At 36.9% G+C, this 19654-nt stretch overlaps 1 protein-coding gene across 2 annotated transcripts in view; it reads left to right on the top strand.

Moving 5' to 3' along the window:
- The window catches only part of wwtr1 (WW domain containing transcription regulator 1), a 43484-nt gene extending 24279 nt beyond the window's left edge, over nt 1-19205 (top strand). The window contains exons 2-7 of one of the 2 annotated variants that reach the window (XM_059569914.1): nt 1202-1341; nt 12792-13003; nt 16183-16295; nt 16440-16552; nt 17870-18936; nt 19035-19205. In XM_059569914.1, coding sequence (XP_059425897.1) covers nt 1202-1341; nt 12792-13003; nt 16183-16295; nt 16440-16552; nt 17870-18051 — 760 coding nt within the window. In that variant the 3' untranslated portion in view covers nt 18052-18936; nt 19035-19205. Of the gene's footprint in view, nt 1-1201; nt 1342-12791; nt 13004-16179; nt 16296-16439; nt 16553-17869; nt 18937-19034 lie in introns of both variants that reach the window. The other variant, XM_059569913.1, reaches the window with a different exon arrangement.
- Nucleotides 19206-19654: the final 449 nt, after the last annotated feature.

Raw genomic sequence — 19654 nt, 5'->3', positions numbered from 1 at the left:
TGTAAATAAATATGTCTACTGGCAACCAAATTTTGGAGCTTCACCAGTGCTTGTACAAGGCTTGTGTTCATTCATCATTACTGTATGCTACAGTCCTGTAGATGTACTTTCCTGCAGAGTTCAGTTCCAGCTCTAGCGAAACACACCTGAACCTGCTCTTCAAGGTTGAGACTAATCTCAAGTGGAAGTCATATCTCCAGGAAATGGTTTAAGCACCCCTAAGCTAAACTGGTCTACTGATTGAGGGACACTGAGATTGTCATTTAGCAACCGCCAGTCTGACGCTCGTGGCCTTGCATGAAAAAATGCAGAGAAGCCAGAATTTCACGTAGCTGCAGTTTTGAAGGGTTCACTCAGGGTGGAGGAGTGGAGATGACACTGAAAACACCAGTACATCTGTTACTTGATCCACGTAGCGCAGTGATTGTTCATTCAGAACGTTTAAAGCTCTGTGGTTAGAACTGCAGGTCGAAAGGTTGTGTTGAGTCCAGCATGGGCTTGAGTTGAATGATTTAGGGCAGAATCTTGCATCACAACTTTTGTGTCCCCCCACAAAACCTTTGTGTTCAGTGAAGGAACTTTGTGTTTACTTGGGCTCAAAATGTTTGTAGGGAAATGTATAGTGAATTTGGGCATAGAGGGTGATTTCTGATACATTCAGTCTCATGACATTTTAATAACCGATTTAAGTTTTGGTGGGTTCCTGTGAATTCATTATTTTGGTGTATACATTGTTGTATGATCTGTTTAAACCCACTGAGGGTTAAGTTTAGGGGTTAACCTTCATGCTTAGAATTTTTATTTATTTATTTTGTATCAGACAAATTTCATGGTAAAACTTTTTGAGTGTTTTTTGGGGGGAAACTTTGCAAAAAAAAAAAGCAAAAGCATTGATAAAATTGATTCTTCCCATTCCATGTTTTTCCCATCACCATGTCATTTCCGTCGTTCTTCTCCAACAATGACACCACTGTAGTTAGACATGGCCAAGAAATCTAAATGTGTCCTCTGAGAGACAGTTGGGTTTTAAATGGGTTTTGGAGTAAAGGGCTGAGACCAGGCTGAAGTGTCCGATGAGCTAAATCACCACTGTGTTCCTAGAATACAAGAAAAACAAGTTCTGGTTTACTTGACCTAAAGAAAAACAGGTTTTCTTCTTCAGTGTGTTTAATGTGAACATTTTGTTTTCATTCTTGTGCAGTCACGTTGAGAAGATCACTACTTGGCATGACCCCAGGAAGACCATGACACCCTCAATAAACCAGATGGGTCTGCACAATCAAGCCTCCAACAACGGCAACATACAGCAGCGCTCCATGGCCCTCTCTCAACCCAACCTCGGTGAGTGTGAAAGCCGTCCCTCCCAGCCGTCCACATTCCCCATTACTCATGAAAACACACATGCTCTCTTGAGCTGTTTTCAATTAGCTAGGAAAGAGCTTTGCTACAGGTGCTTGACCTGTGTAACTCCAATGCTCGACGGCCCGTGACATTCACACAGACATCTAATATCACACCTCTGATGTGGAATTGGGATTAACTTCATGGAGTTTAATAAACGAATAATAGTTGACCTCAAGTATGATAAAATGCAGTTCTTTTCTTTTGCATTTAGATGTGTGTGTTAATGGTTAGAAATTTAAACAAACTTCTATAGTCTTATACCCACAACGTTTTTGCAACACGCATGCTTTACCAAAAACATAAGTTACTCTTATTTAGTGCACTATTTGAAGTCAACAGCCATTAGTAGCGGTATCCGAAACCATAGTGGGCATAACTGAGTGCACCACAGTAATGAGTGTTCAACCGATATACTGTACACTCAGTGGATACCAATGTGCTCAGTGAGGGTCACATCAAATAAATAACCCCATCTCAACGGAAGACTGCACCCACAGTCGCCTCAAATAAATTCCCACATTTCTAAAAGATGGTGTCCACTGTCCACATTTTCTGAATTCTCAAATTTCTAATTTAAGTGGACTATATTAGTTGAGAATTGTAAATGAGCATTTAGGGGACAATTTTGAAAAGTCTCATGCAAAGTCATTATATCCCAGTCTCATGGCAATTATTTACTTTTTCAGATTTTGCCAATTTAGAATGAATTTATCTCATTATCTCATTTATCTCAATTGTGCATTTTCATAGTTTTTTTATGCAACAATGGAGGTTATTGTTAAACTTCATGCTTGTTTTTTTTTGTTTCTTCTTCTAAAATTAGTTTTTGTATGAATCAATTCCGAAATATAAAATTTCAGAAACTTAATTAAAAAATGTAAAATTCAAGTGGACTATATTAGTTGAGAATAGTAAATGAGTATATAGGGGAGGATTTTGAAAAGTCCCATGGCAAGTCATTTTGCACTAGTCTCATGGCAATTGTTAACAATTCATATGAACTCATTTGTATGTTTTTGTGTGATTTGTTTACACCCCAAAGAGGGTTGGATTTAGGGGTTGACCTTCATACTTATTCTTTTTATAAGAATAAGTGTTTTGGTTTTTCAAATCAAATCGAACAAATTCATTAGTAATCGCAAACTCAAGATGTAGTTGTCTTCTCATGCAGACTCAATGGCTAGCAGCTAGAGAGCACCCATGCACCGTGAGGGTCGCTTCAAATAAATTCCCACATCCCAACAGAGGATGGAGTCCACAGCACTCAAAAAAAGTTCTGAATTCAAGTGGATTATATTAGTGCAGTATTGAAAGTAGTGTTGCTTTCGTCAACGAAAATTATGACTAAATATCGTCGTCAACGAACCTTTATCATGTGACGAAAACGAGACGAGACGCAACGTAAATGCTGGTCATGTGACGATGACTGTAATTAAATGTATAATGCAATATTGTTGACGAATAAAAACGTGACTAAATGGGGTTTACAAAATAAAAAGGCGATGTCACTTCCTCGAGCCTCACTATTTAGAAAACGACAACAAACACAAGTTAAGTCTGACACAGAGAAATGACCGATGTGTGTACTTATGGAAAAAATAAATGTTGTAAATTCAAGTCAGAGCATCGTCAGTGTCTGGAATGGATGTATTCTTGAGTCTACAAGGTAACAATAATACAATAAGATAACCTTGTTTGAAATGTGTTTGGCTAAAATAAATATACTATACTGTCTATACTGCTAGGTACTTATACTATATTGACTGACTAAAATCCAATTTTCATTGACTAAAACTAGACTAAGTGTTATCGGTGTTCATTGACTAAAACTAAACGAAAATAGTCATGGATAATTCTGACTAAAATGAGACTAAAACGCTCAGACTTTTAGTTGACTGAAACTTGACTAGACTAAAAAGAGTATGAACGTGACTAAATCTAATAAAAACTAAAATGACAGCTTCACACTAAGACTAGACTAAAACTAGAAGGTCGCCAAAAACAACACTAATTGTAAGGAATAGTAAATTAATGTATAGGTGTCGATTTCGAAAAGCCACAGACTCAAGGCAGTTATTAGTTACATTTGCTATGTTTTACTGAATTAGTATAAATTTGTACATTTGTATGTTTTCGGTTTATGCCAAACTGAGTGTTAGGTTTAGGGAGGGACTGGCATGCTTAAGTGTTTTTCTAAAAATGTTATATTTCTGCACAAATCAAATCATACAAATTCATGCGAATCCGCATTAAAATAGGTTTTCTCATAAAATCAGGCTGCATTCAGAATATACAGTATTTGAATCTGGTTATTTAGTTTTATGTTATTTTAGGCTCGGTATCATAAAAAAACGAGTTGTTTTAGACCAAGTAACAAAGTGTTTCATTTAGTAATTAAAGTATGTGTATATGACATGAAGGCTATCTTCCATTTCTGGATAACAGCACGTAACGCAGTCTGTCTGTTGATCAGAGGCCCTGAATGAGGTTTAACTGGTATTTCTGAGGGGGTCAAATGCTGATTTAATGAAAAAAGCCTCCCAGCCAGCAGATCTGAAGGCTTTTAAAGTCGTACGTGGGGCGTTCTGTATCATGTTTTGCATGTTGCTTGCTCTGTCCTGTCACACGGGCCGCCACTCTCACTCTGTACTTAAATGATTTCCAAATGTGCTTTCTTTTTTTATTCCCGAAAACTGATTTGTGATGAAATGGAAAAAAAGGTGTGCCTCAGCTTTGTTGGCAGCCGAGAAACAGATTCCTGTGAAAAGGGAGGGATGGAGGGATGAGAACTAGATGAAAGAGTTTGGAGCGAGAGATATTCCTTCCAGCACTGCATACAGTAGACGGAAACTATCTCAGCATATAGAGTTACATACTGTGAAGTTGAGATGGTGTCTCCATTCACAGGAAGATGTTTAATAAAAACTCCTTTTTACCTTGTTGTAAATAAAAGCAAATCAAATGCAACTTTTCCTTTTCAATGTGAAGGTATCACACATGATGAATAGGGAGGAAGCAGTGGTGATAATGTCTCACTGCGCTTGTGTGGAAGTGAATAAAGCTGCTCATCCTGAAATAATGATGTGTGTTTAAGCCAACCTGCTACACTCGTTCAGATGGCTGCGTTTCTGTAAACTCAACCACTTACTTCTCTGGTGCACGATCTTCCAGTGACTCAGCCGCTCAGGTTTTTTGATATGGCCGTGTCATCCATTTTGGCTCACCGGAAACTAGAAGAAGTTCAACAGACGTATAATAGAAAGCCGTGACTCAGACCCTGTGCCTACAATCCCACAATTCCTTGTGCTTCCTCTTTACCCTGGATGGAGGATTATTTTTTTTTTCAGCCTCCAGGAACTTGAGAGGCAACAGATTTCCTGTATTCTTAGTTTAGACCAGCTTGAGCCTTCACCTGTTGTGTGTTCGCAGTGATTCATGGTGGGGCCCCCTTCAAAACTTAGGGATTATGGGTAATTGACACTCTAATGCAGGAGTGCATTATTAGAACAATACAGTTTTGTTGAATGCTTTTCATAGCTTTTATCCCCCCTCACTTACAACAACAAATGCCATATTGCATCACACTCTAGAGTCTTAAAGGCAGCTGAGACTGCTTCTTTTAGCTTGTAAGAAATTGAGCCCAGTATGTGAACGTGTCATGATGAAATTATTGTAATAAAACATACAAAATGCATTTCATTCATACAATGACATAATATATAGGCTATATTATATGATGAGTGTGTTTTGAATTTCTGAAAAACAAATCTATATAATCTAATTTTAATTGAATTGGAGGCTGTTGTCCTCCAAAACAAATTCATATGGTCTAGCATGCAAAAAAATAATAATAATTTTTAAACATTAAATTATGTCATATAGAGGTCTCTTATGATAGCAGATCTTTTTTTTTTCTTTTTATGACTAGGCAATGATAGATGAGATTAAAAAATGTGTCATGTGGTGCAACTCCAGCAGTAACCTTTTTAGTAACTATTATTCAATATAATTTAATTAAAATAATAAAACTTGTTGCCTTGAAAAAATATTAAGACATTGTATTAGAATTAGAATTAAGATTCAAACACTATTTATTAATTGTGTACAGAAAATGCCGATTTTTTTTTCTTGATGGTTGCACCACATCACACCACAAAAAAAAGAGTTATTAAATTTAAAGTTTTCTTGTAAATTGTATAAATGTTTTCACAACTGTATGAATCCACTATGAATACAAACTGGATTTTATTCATTTAGATTTAATTGAATTTATTTATATTATATTGTGTAAAATTGAATTCTGCTTTATGACAAAAGTCATAGGAAAGTCATTTTGGTAATTACATTTTGATTAAAACGATGAATTGCACACAAACCACCAAGCTGTCAGAACAAATGCACATAAATCGAACCTTTGGGGGTACAACAGCTTGTTACTGGGGCAGTAACTATTATTACTATGTACCTTTTAGTGTTAAATAAAGCATAAAGTTAAAGTCTCTTTAAGGGTACCTCTTAAAGTGTCATTTTTGCACGTTTAAGTAGACCAAAAAGTAGCTCGGTGAATAACGCCCTCTTCGCTGGTCATCACTCTGGGTGAGGGTCAGGCTGCTGGCTGATCTCTAGCTGTTGTACTGTTGCTGAACAGGACAGTTGCCCGAGGGTTGGGGGCAGGCCGTCACCCCTCAGGGAGAAACATACTTCATTGACCACAAAACCCAAAGCACCTCATGTTTGGACCCGCGGGTGGGTGAGTACTCCCTTCTAGCGTTCCTGGAGTCCTATCAGCCCTGTAGCTTGATATAATTATATAAATTATCCACCTCCCACTCCAATCCCACAATCTCATTCCTGATAATTTGACTCGTTTCCCACACTTCCACTAATCTGAACATGCGATATGATGAAATGGCATGAGGGTGTTGCTCTAGTGCCGTGACTAGCATGTGTCTACACTGAAGGTGAAATGATCCAGAGATGATTTGCAATGCATGCTAATACCTCTCGTTTGTAATTGTCTGTTGACTAAACTAATCAGTGATCATTTTACCTTTAAAAACTTAAAGATTCTTGATAGTAGGGGTGGGCAATATACCAGTAGACATGGTTAACTGGTAGAAATTTGAAATCTCTATCATGGCTACATGCAGGGTTGCCAGGTTTTTACTCAATTTTTACTCAAAACTAGCCTAAAACTAGCCCAATTAGCGCACTTCTGAATGCTGTAAGTTATTTTTGCTACTTTATATGCCTTGAATAGTTAAATGCACACATGCATGTGTCAAAATACAAGAATTCTCATCAACACGGTAACCGCTGAGAAAGAAAATGCATTTGTAACAACATATTGGATCCGTGCAGCTCTTAAAGGGTAACTCCACCCCAAAATGAAAAAATGTGTCATTAATTACTTAACCCCATGTTGTTCCAAACCCATAAAAGCTTAATTTGTCTTCGGTACACAATTTAAGATATTTTGAATGAATGGCGGGAGGCTTGTGACTGTCCCATAGACTGCCAAGTAAATGACTTCTGTGCCAGCTGTGCCACAAGGATATGTTTTTTACGTATATTTACGCTTTGATTTGAAAGAAAACATCGCCACCTTGTGGCGCAGCTGACTCAGAAGAGCATTCGCTGCCTGCGTTCAGCTCATAATCTCCAAAACAGAGGAGACAAATTGTTGAATAAAGACGTTATTTTTGTTTTCTACTTGTTCAAAAAGTATTCTCGTCGCTTCATAATGTTACGGTTGTATCACTGATGGCAGATGGACTATATTGACGATGCTTTTCATACTTTTCTGGACTTTGACAGTGTAAATTACTTGGCAGTCTATGGGACAGTCAAAAGCCTTCTGGTTTTCATCCAAAATTGTATTGTGTTCCAAAGACGAACAAAGTTTTACAGGTTAGGAACGACATGAGGGTAAGTGATTAATGACAACGTTTTCCTTTTGGGGTGGAGTACGATATCCCTTTAAAGTCTAATATTCCTGCTGTCCATCATTCATGTTAATCAAAATGAAAATCTCTCACTGCTCTTGACTAAATTACTTTTGTAACTTGGGGGGGGGGGGGGGGGGGTCTTTAAAATGGTTGACTGAAGCATGTGAAATGTGTCTCTACAGCGATTTTTTTTTATACAGTACATGAAGACTACTCCTAATTTGCATGATATCTGCATGTTATCTGTCCTATATAGTATAATAAAACAGGACTGGTGCATCCCATAATAGTGCACTGAAAAACTATAAGAGTTGTCTGGATGGTGCACTATTGGTGGATTTTTCAGAGTACACTGACTCTTGCACTCTGTGATGTAAATTTAGTTTGACAATTTGGGGGGCATTGAGTTTCAATCTATTCTGTTTATAATAGTGGACATTAGTTGCTGTCGTCATATTAGATCTCCACTACATGATGATCATGGCCAAAACAACTTACTATAACAAAATTATTGCAATATAGTGCAAAAGGTGCCTACTATGCTGGAGTGTGAACCAGATCATTTGTGTTGGATTAATTACTACATTTTTTAAGTAGTGTAGTAATATATATCACAGTTATCGTGAATACCAGTTTTCAACACACCTAGTGGACAGAAAGTTCAGTCTCATGTACAATAGTCCATATCCTTTGCTGTCTTTATGAGAAGGTATTTAGATCTTCATCATAAAAAGCACAAGTAAATGTAAGTGGAGCGAGATATGAGCTTCGGTTATGAGCTGTTTTTGGGACAGGATGTTCTTTAATGTCTCCCAGATTTTGGGGCCTGGACATTTTCCTTTGCTTTTTTCCTGTCGTTTTTGCTGACCCTGCTGGACAGCTGATGTCGTTTCTGGGAAATCAATGAAACAAGAAGCTCTTTGTTGGTGTGGCCTAAGCAACTCAATCGACTCTGTCCGATCTCTCTCTCCTTCACGAACCCTGTCCGCTGCGCATGTGTTTTCTATCATGGCGGGTGTTGTGACTCTCCGATGTCGGGGGGGGCTGAAGGCTAGGGTTGAAGCTGTTCACATCTGGACCAGCAGCACACAGTGGAATGGATCGTAACCAAGAGTCAGTGCTGCTTCACACCTGTTGGGACTGTGTTGAGCTCAGACAGTGAACGCCATGAACTTTGACCTCTAGATGAACGACGTTTAAAAGTGAATCTCACAGAACCTCAAAAACATGTCCGGGTCATATTTAGCCTCAGAATTAAACAAAAGATTTTTTTTTTTTTTTTCTTGGGACCATTAATATTTAAACCAGGACAACAAATAATGGATAAGTTTGTGATTTTTACAGTAATTCACAGTAATTTATTTTTATACATGTGTTTTAACAGAATTTACTCAGAAATTAAAATAATGTCGTTGTCTACTCACCTTAGTATCTTTGAAACACAATTGAAGATCTTTTGACGAAACCTGAGGGATTTGTGTCGTTCCAGTGTAAGTCCATTCCACCAAGTTAACAAAGACATGAAAAGCAATCTATGTTAACGTAGTGATTTAATCTAAGTCTTCTGAATATAATGATCAGATTTTAAACATTGCTCAACACATATCTACAGAGCACATCAAATATGGTAAACAGAAACTACTTTAAACGCTTGAAAAGTGAGAACAGACATCACTGGTTCTTCTGCATCTAATCCAGTGAACAGAATCTGTCAGATTTCAAATATCTTTGTGTTTCGAGGATGAACGAAAGCCTTATATGTTTAGAATTAAGTGATGGTGAGCAATTGATGACCGTTTTCATGCTTGGGTGAACTAACCCTTGACTTGTCATGGAAAATAATATCCCAGTGCAAATTATCTTATTGCTAGTACAAATAGTTGATGACTTCAGTGACAGAAGAGAGATCTGAACTAGCGAAGTCTCCTCTTCATCTGACCATATAAGGCCGTCTTTGCTTCTCCTCAACTGCTCGTTTGCCAAATCCTCCATCCCATCCATAAAACTGATCCTTTGAAGAGCTTTTTGATGTCAATAAATGTTTGCAAAGAAAACTGTGATAATCCTCGGCTCCTGCCTGGTTATGATTGTGGAGTTTAGTAGAGTTTAGTTGCTGGCTTCATTACGCGACGCAGATTTGAGTGATAACACATGAGTTGGTCGTATCTCTTAACATTTTGACCCGGTTTCTCATTTACCACACTTCGAGAGTTAATGTGTTGTCTTCCTGTTCACTAGACAGTTGATAGCCTGAACATGTCTATAGCAAGTCTGAAGAATCACTGCATTTAGTCTAACAAGGAAATTGGTTAAGTGCCAGTTTGAAACCGTTCTCTTGTGCATTATGTAACCCTCTCCAACAGAAATCCATTTATAGTAGAACTGTGATACACAGAGGGGATGGGCTTCAACTTTTTCCGTCCAGTAAGTTTGATTGAGTCTTTTGCACGTTTGAGATGATGTGGGTCCTGTGCAGATGTTTAAGACATAGCCTACTTGTAAGTTGGGGATTTGAACAAATGTGACTTGCTGAGGAGAGGTGTGCTCGTGCTAATGACATTACTTATTTGCTCAGACATAATTTAGGTCTGGTAGACAATAAAACAGGCAAACAATCTATTTTTTTTATGCTGAATGAGAGACCTGAAAGTCACAGAGACTTGGGTATGTGCTCTTTTGACTCTTTTGACCAGTACTTTTACATTTATACATTTGGCAGACACTCTTATCTGAAGTGACTTTGCATTCGTACGAACAAGTGGAGCTTTTTTTCTTTTAGATTTTCTTTTCTTAAAATTCTTATTAAGATAGCAATGCCATATAAACCAATCAGCAAACACATACTGTAGCAACACAGCAAGAAAACACCAATTTCCTGATTACATAATAAGAGTAATTTAATTTGTTTGTTTTAAACCATTCTGTAAATCTCTAAAACATTGGTATCCGGTTCACGAATCAATGTACGACAGCGTAATAAATTTAAGCACAATGTAAGAATTAATATATTCTATGATTTTTCTTTTTCATAAACTAAGTTCACGTTTAAAAATAAAGGCTCCAAAATGGTGTTTTCACAATGATGCCATTGAAGAACCAACTTTTTAGTGGAGCGTTCTTAAAAGAACCATTTTCATAATCTAAACAACCTTTTTCTCCTATAAAGAATCTTTTCTGCTATAGAAAGGTTCAATGGATGTTAAAGGTGTGTCATGGAGCCATCAATGCCAGTAAATAACATTTATTTCTAAGAGTGGACAATGTCTATCATAAATTGGTACAAATTTAAATTTCACACATTTGGTTTGCAACAGAACAGAATACAAACTTAGTCTTAAGGTTGTTAAATCCTTTCCAGTCTGATCATTGGCCATGGACTTGGTGTGAGTTTTTATATATTTAAATAAACTGCACAATAATGAATCCAAGAGCAGTACCAGAGAGCAGAAAGACTGTGCTTTGTTTGTGCAGTATCTCACGACTCTTTCAGCCCACATCTGGCTTTTACAGGAATGTTTTGTCCATGTGAAAGTGGTTTACCCGACAGATAAACACCCCGCACACACAGATACACACACATGCTCCGTATGGCCAGGAGTCGCCAGCACTCTTCACTCAGTTCATTTCTTCCTGTGTGCGGTGAGAAGATTATCATCACGAGACTGGTTGAGTTTGAACTGAAGTAAAGCATGTGAATCTTATTGTGCTGTCATATCAGTTGTGAAACTCTGCCTGCGTCCTTGAGGCAAACATTGTTTCTTATCGGTCTGTTCCTCTGAGAACATCAGACGTTCTTTACACCGAAACAGAACAGCTTTTCACAAGCAGGAGAATCAGCATATTAGAATGGTATCTGAGGGGCCATGACTGGAATAATATGGGTAGTTTTAGGTTTGTTTACACTAGTCTCTTTATATTTTAAAAAGCAAAAGTTTTGCTTTTTTATAACTCATCAGTTTAAATTATATTAAGACTTAAAGTTCTGCATAATTAATGGCATAGCCACTTGAGTGACAGGTGGATTGTCGCTGCTGACACTGCCGTCGTGCTAGGTGGGCGTGGCTACAGCAACTAACTCCCGCCTTTTTGCCCATTTTTGATTGTCCGGTAGAGTCGCGCGGTGATGCGCTGCCAAGATAGCGACGGCCCGCTCTACACACTTTAGGCTTCAAAAACACACTTCAGGAGACTACGGGTGACGTTACGGACACTACGTCCATGTTTTTATACAGTCTATGGTATTAGTTCAAGAACTCTGCAGTCGCGTTTCACTGTAAACAGACGAAAAACGGAGATAAATGAAAATGACAGCTCTGCGTATCCCAAGACGTCATTACAGGAATATAGTACATTTATCTTCAAATAGAAATCACTTGTTTTATGTAATGTAAATTAATTAATATAAATGAAAATGTGTTAGTGAGCTTAAAGGCCTGTTCACACCAAGGACGATAACTATTAGGGCTGGGACAATAAATCGATGCATCGCAAATCGATTCTGAGCTTAGTTTTTACCAGCAGATGGCACTGCGTGCTTTAGAAATAGCTGTATTCTGCTTGCTTCCAGTTCCTTACACATGCACCACTTGAACCTAAAATAATCATTCATAAAGTTCGAAAAGGTTGAAGCGAATTACAAGGATGTTAACATTAATCTCGCAACATACAAGCATAGAAGTCGATGTGCAATTACATTTAAACCGTTACATTACTCAGCCGAACGCACAAACGCTATTCTTCGTGAGCATCTGCTATTAAAAACTAAGCTCGCAATCGATTCCAGAGAGAATCAGGATGCATTAGGAAAATCTCAGAATTGATTCATGAATCGCGATGCATCAATTTATTGTCCCAGTCCTAATAAATGTAAAGATATTGGTGCATTAGGACGCTAATATAGTTATCTTTATAGCTATCATTCTTAGTGTGAAACTAAAATCTGACTTGTCTTTTGTACACCTAACATTAAAAGTGGACTATCTTGATTTGCCTGTTGTCGGTGGCCACACTAAAGCCATTTTAAGGCCAGTATTTTCTTCCAGTAGGACTGGGAAGAGATTTCTTGGTAAACACTTTTCCGTGCTGCGTTCTGGCCAGCTGTAATTGAGTCATTGTGTTTGTGTGTCGTCTTTGTTTAACCTGTTTTTCCTCAGACAACCAGAAATAAAGACACTTTTCTAAACACTATGATTTGCCATTTTAGCATGAGGATTAGATTTTGGATTAATGAACCTGTCTGGTTTTGTACAGACAGACTTTTATGTATGCGCACACAGCCTGGCTGTTTGCCAAAGAACAACCCATTTAGATAGAAACAGTACAAAGTATCTCTCATTGTAGATGTCTGATTCCACGTAAATGAAACCGGCCAATCAGCTTAGAGCTTGCCGGATGGAGGACGTTCTTGAATTGAGTGTGTTTGTGGTGTGTTTGTGGCAGTGCTGAGCCAGCAGGCCCATCAGCAGCAGCAGCAGCACCTCCAGCAGCAGGTCCAGGTCCAGGTCCAGGTCCAGGGTCCCCAGCAGCAGAGCCCTCAGCCCATGATGAACATGAGCGCCCAGCAGCACCAGCACCAGCAGAAGATGAGGCTCCAGCGCATCCAGATGGAGCGAGAACGCATCCAGAGGAGACAGGAGGAGCTCCTCAGACAGGTGAGTGACCGCTGGAGAAATACATCACCAGAACTAGGACAGCAAATATAGCATAAAGGACAAAAACAGACAGATTGCTGTTAAGAATCATTTATGTTTCTTGAGTCCTCAAACCCCAGCAGTTGTTACCAGCATGCGCTTAAAGGTGATTTAAGGGGAAAGGATTACAAAATTTCTATACATTTTATAATTCCAGCGAAAAATTAACTATAAAATGAAAATGTTGTTGTATTAAGTTCATGTGCATGGCAAGGAAGAGGACAAAGGGGTCGGCTGGACTGCTGACGTATTTATTAATAACAAAAATAAATAAAGCTTTGCAAGCACCAAATGGTGACTTCTATTCTGACACGTTAGCAGAGCACTTTCGATTTACTCCTTCTGGTTTCGGTTTCCGGTTCCCATCAGCAGTCCGTCTCTCTCTCCCTTGCTTCCGTCTCCCCTGGCGTTTTATACTCTCTCCACGCCAATTACTGGAACAAGAAACAGGTGATGATAATTTTTGCCCAAACCACTCACTTACCGCTCGTCTCCTGATTCTCTCTCCAGCTGCAGACTTCGCTAAAACACGCCCCCCCTGCCACAGTTGTCATTAATGACATGTTGTTCCAAACCCATAAAAGCTTCGCTCATCTTCGGAACACAATATAAGATATTATGGAAGAAAACTGGAAGTTTTGAGACTGTCCCATAGACTGTCAAGTAAGTTATACCGTCAAGGTCCAGAAAAGTATGAAAGAACCATCAGAGGTTCAACCGTAACATTATGAAGCTACAAGTGAAGAAAACTTTTTGTAAGCGAAGAAAACTAAAATAATGACTTTATTCATGAAATTCCCTAGTCAGCAGTCTCCTCTGTGTCTCTCATCACAAGGATGTGCTGTTTCTAAGTCTATTTAGCTTTGATTTGAAAGAAAACAGTGCATCCTTGTGGCGCGGCTGATACAGAAGAGCATACGCAGCTATATGGTGATCTGGAACGACATGTGATTAATGACAACATTTTCATTTTGGGGTGGAGTATCCCTTTAACTGAAAAGTGTAACTTTGACAAACATGAGAATAAAGAGTGTATTCGGTTGATAAGTGATGATGACGTAAGAAGCGCTGTGTCCGGGTCCAAGCCTCAACTCGCCTCACTTGAGAATATGACCTCAGCAGTCGTTTATGAGCACTGTTTATTCGTATTAATCACTTAAGTGAAACGTTTTCAAACTTACGGTATACATATATTAATATATGTTTATATATTAAAACTATTTATAAATAATATAAATTCTATGAATATAAATACACACATAGAGCATATATTTAGAAAATATTTACATTTATATATGTACATGATAAATTTACACAGTACACACAGATATTATGTAAACAAAAATGTTTATTTTGGATGTGATTAAACGTGATTAATCATTTGACTGCACTAATAAGAAAATGTTTATATTTGATGAAATGTTAGCTTACAACCTAAAGAACCTAAAAGAAAAGAATAGAAGAAATAGAAGCTGAGAAAAATTATAGAAGTACAAGAAAATGACTAAATTGTAAATTAAAAACTGAAAATAGAAAAGGAAAGGTGATTTAAACTAATAATAATAATAAAGTTTTTTATAATTAAATGTGTGAATGAAATGTGTATAAGTTTTCCAAAAGAGAGACATGGAGTCGTGAAAAACATGACTTGTAACACGAGAGCCAGTTTTAACCAAACAAGCGTCTGATGTGAAGTTTGACTCCACCTAGTGTTACAGAAGCTGTGTCCGCCCTCATCAAGGACGTAAATCAAAATTCAGGTTTATAGAAATGATTGGCAGGAGAACACATCCATCCAGTCCAGACAGACCTCACGCAGCTTGTTTATATGAAACATCTCTGACTCTTCAGGGACTCTGTAAACTCAGTTTGTGATGCTCGACGTGTTTTTCTGTGCGAGGACACATGCTGCTCACATATGTTTGTGGACTAAAGCTGAAAAAAACAACAGCTTAAAAAAAGAGATGAGTCAGACGTTGGTTTTTCTGGTTCTGGACGTCTTCCACGCGTTTCTTCTGGACTGAATTCTTGCAGCTGTTTTTGAGAACGCACTCCACCCTGAATCTCGTCTATATATATAAACAGCCCGAGCTGAAATCTGGAGCTTATCATTTTATAAAACCACTGTAAATTATCATTAAAACTTAGTTTTTACAGTTTCAGCTTTATAATCATTTTAGGGTTTTAGCTTAGTAAATTTAGATTTAATTTAATGAACACAAAAAAGTATGCATTCATAATGTAACATTTGGTTGCACTTTATTTAAAGTTGTCCTTGTTTACAGTGTAATTATTCGTTAAAGTACTGTGTAATATGCATTGACTACATTTACTTTCTATATGGTTAAGGTTTGGCTTAGGGTGACTTGCATGTAATTATGCATCATTTATTGTTATTATAATGGTAAGTACATGTAACAAGGACACCTTAAAATAAATAAGCATTACCTAAGTTTTTATTTTATGTTTTAATAATACTAATTATGCTACTTCAGCTTAAACTTTACATTGAAACATTTTTGCAATTGTCATCTGATATTTGTTTTATTTTATTTCAGCTTCATTCAAATAAAGAAAATATATTTTTATAGGTTTAGGTAACAATAACAACACTGAGATGGTAATAGTAAATATTAGTCATTAAAGCAAAAAGAAATACCACGTATACAAAATTAAAGACACCCCTTTTTTAATTTCTATTCAGTTCAGATAATAGGTATTGAATGAATAACTGTCAAATGATCAATCGCATATTATCACATCCAAAATAATAATGTATATATTTGTATTCATATAATTTATATGAAATATAAATATATTTAAAAAATAAACATAACCTATTTTTCTTAAGTATATGCATGCATTTGTGTGTATTTACAGTATATATACCTAATAAATATACATAATACACACATATATTATGTGAAAAAAACTTTTATTTTGGAGTTCTAATATATATATATATCTCATCACTATTGGAAATAATGTATATATTGAGTTTATTTGAACAGAAGCAGTAAAGCAGCAGTGTTATGAGCACAGATTGTCAGGTTTATTTCAGTGAGTGAGTGTAAATGTTAGTTCTTCCTCTCTCTGCGGGTGTGTTGGGGTTACAGTGTGTGTGTGTGTTTCTCCAGGAGGTGGCGCTCCGGCAGCTGCCCATGGACTCTGATAATATGGCAGCAAACATCAGCTCTCCACCAATGACGCAGGGCAACATGCCCAACAACAGCTCAGACCCCTTCCTCAACAGGTGAGTCTCTTCTTTACCGTCTCAAAGCACTCACAAAAATGAGTTTGACTTGGTCCAGATCTCCCAGGGGGGTCTCTGAGGGTGTGAAGTCGTGTTAAAGGCCTGTGTGTGTGTGTGTGTGTGTGTGTGTGTGTGTGCGCGCAGCGGGCCGTATCACTCGCGGGAGCAGAGCACAGACAGCGGGCTGGGACTGGGCTGCTACAGCATCCCCACCACTCCGGAGGACTTCCTCAACAGCATGGAGGAGATGGACACAGGTACAGCACCAGATGTAAAAACACGACAGAGCGGCGCATTGGGGTTGTTTACCTGTTACAGTATTTTCTGGCTATAATGTCTGCTTGATTGATTGCACAGACACTATTGGAAGAGAGCTGAGCTGGATGACATCAGTGCATCATCTGTTTGTTATTGTCCTCTTGCATTATCGATAAACTTCTCCTGTTTGATACTGTAAAGCTGCTTTGACCCATTCAGTATTGTGTAAAGCGCTATAGAAACAAAGTTGACTTGCTTTGTGGGGTTTTTTGTACATTGTCATTAATATTTGTAAAATTACATTTTTTTAATTATTATTTTTTTGTTATTTTACTAGTTAAACTAAATGAAAATGAGAAATAAACTAGCATAAATAAAAGTAATTACATTCATTTAATTTAATATTTATTTTGTTTCAAGTAATTTTTTTATTTTTATAATTTTGTAGCCTTTTGCACAAAAATAAGCATATTTTTCACTGGATCTCTTTTTCATTACTACTTTGAAATTTTTAGTATTATTTATTAAATTTTTTATGATTCTCATTTTTCCTAATCATAATTTATGTTTTTATTTTTTGTCAGATCTCTTTTTTTATTTTTTACCTAAATCAGTATATATTATAGACAGTACAACAAATCCTACAATGGTGTGCACTTTAAAATACTATTTATTTTTCTATTTTAAATTTACTATTAAAATAATTAATAAAGTATTCTTGTCATGAAAATGATTAATGTAATGGTGATTATATAATTAATTCTATTGTCTTAATGGTCCTAAAATAGAAGATTTTTTTCAATCTTTTTTTTTTGATTGTTTTCCAAAGCATAATATAATATAATATAATATAATATAATATAATATAATATAATATAATATAATATAATATAATATAATTAATATAATATAATATAATATAATATAATATAATATAATATAATATAATATAATATAATATAATTTTCTTTACAGTTCCAGGGGCTTTTAGTCCACTTACCCATGAAAAATCTGCAATTTATATGCTATACATTTAAATATATATATTGCCCCGTCATTTTTTCCCGGTTTGTGTATCAGTTACATGCTGTATCGTTTCTTGCAGATGCAAGGGATTCTTTCTCTAATAAATCACTAAATCAATGAAACATGTACAGTATAGCATGTTTAACTTTCCCCTGGCCGGTGACTCCTGCGCTATGCAGTGAATGAACATGATTGTTAGCTAGTTTAATAGATGTTTAGAGGGTAATAACAACCGTTTTAGCCTGTCAGGGAAATGGTTTTTCCTCCCTAACCTCTGGTCTTGTCTGCAGGTGAGAGCATGGTGCCGGTCAGTATGAGTGTCCCAGCGCAGAGCCGTTTCCCAGACTTCCTGGACTCCATGCCTGGCACCAACGTGGACCTGGGCACCCTGGAGGGAGCCGACCTCATGCCCATCCTCAACGATGTGGAGTCGGTTCTGAACAAGAGCGAGCCCTTCCTCACCTGGCTCTAGACTCACTCACACCACACTAAAGACTCTTTTATATAAATACATATATTATATTATATATTCGATCAGCCTCTTCCTCCGGTTTTAGGTGTAAGATTTGTTCCCTCACTTCACCACGAGTCGAAGAACAATACCAAAGTGTTTAGCCTGCGAACAAACGAGCGAGCGCGCATCAGTCGAAGCGTAGTGGAGGAAGACAAGTGTGTTTGTTTAGTAGACTTGGTTCTGACTGTTTGTGTTCAGAATGATCACGTTGATAGCAGAAACAGCTGAATAGTGTTTTGATCTTGTTTAACAGGCACGCTTGTGTGTTTAACCCAGAATTAGAGCTAGTCAAGCTTTACCGACAGGTTCGGTGAGTCTCACCGAACCTGTCAACAACGTATGCAAGCTTATTTCCGCCATGGAATTAAATGATCAAAAGGTAGTCGCGACTTTATTCACAATTTAGACTTTTTCTTGCAATTGTAAATTTGTGTCTCGCAATTCTGCATGTGGTCAGGTATCTGAAAGTGTAAGTGAGATTTCAGAGAAAACCACGCCAAAATATGAGATTTAAACACCCAATTGTTATAAATAAAAGATTGCATTGTTTACAAAATACAAACTCACAATATTGATGTTTTTCTCAGAACTGAGAGTTTTCTTCGTAATTTGGAATTTTTCTTAGAACGGCACGTTTTCTCGTTATGTTGACTTTCTCAGAATTTTCGAATTTACTTCTCAGAATGCTGATGTTTTTCTCAGAATTGTGAGTTCACTTTTGACGATTCTTATTTTTTGTTCTTAGAATCGTTTTTAATTCTCGTATTTTGGACTTCTATCAGAATTGTGGGTTTATAACTCGCGATTTCAAGATATAAACTTCCAAGAAAAAAAGTCAAAACCGTGAGATAAAAAATCACACTTATTTTTTTTTTATCACTTATTTTTATCTGATTGTGTATATTTGTGTATTTCTGGGCAGAAATAAGCTTTGATTAAAGAAATATATATATTTGGATCAATGACAACAAATAAATTCCTAAAGAAAATGAAGCCAGTTTTTATAGGACCATTGGGATATTTTGAATATTAATAAAGCACATTAAATAGCACATTAAAACACTAATGCGAATCAAGACGGAGAATAAGAATTAAGAACAAACTCAAAAACAACAATCAGACACGTTACTGTATATTAATGCAAAATATATGTAATGCAAAGCGAGTGTTTGTTTTTGATTTGGATGTTATCATTTCTCAAGGGTGTTTGCTAGTCAGAAGATCATAACGGTCCTTACGTTTTCATGAGATTCACCCTGCTTTTTCACTTTTTGCCAAATCAGTAGCACACATGTGCCTGTCAAAGCTTTACATTGTGACTTTATATCCAACAAGTAACTATTTCAGATGTGTTTAACTCTTATTCCAGTTTAGCTACTGTGTGAAGCTCATGATGGCATTTGTAGACGAGCGTTTCATATCATATATGTTTTTATGTACTGCTACAGTATTCCTATTTTCTATTCCGTGCTCTTGACATCTGGTGCATTGAATTAGTTTGCAGTTTGGTATTTATCAAGAGCTATGAACTTCTTTTTAAATAGTTTTTAGATCTGTTTTC

Source organism: Carassius carassius, chromosome 16 (assembly GCF_963082965.1).
Source record: "Carassius carassius chromosome 16, fCarCar2.1, whole genome shotgun sequence".
In the NCBI taxonomy this organism is placed as follows: domain Eukaryota; kingdom Metazoa; phylum Chordata; class Actinopteri; order Cypriniformes; family Cyprinidae; genus Carassius; species Carassius carassius.
This window is presented reverse-complemented; position numbering and strand designations above follow the sequence as displayed.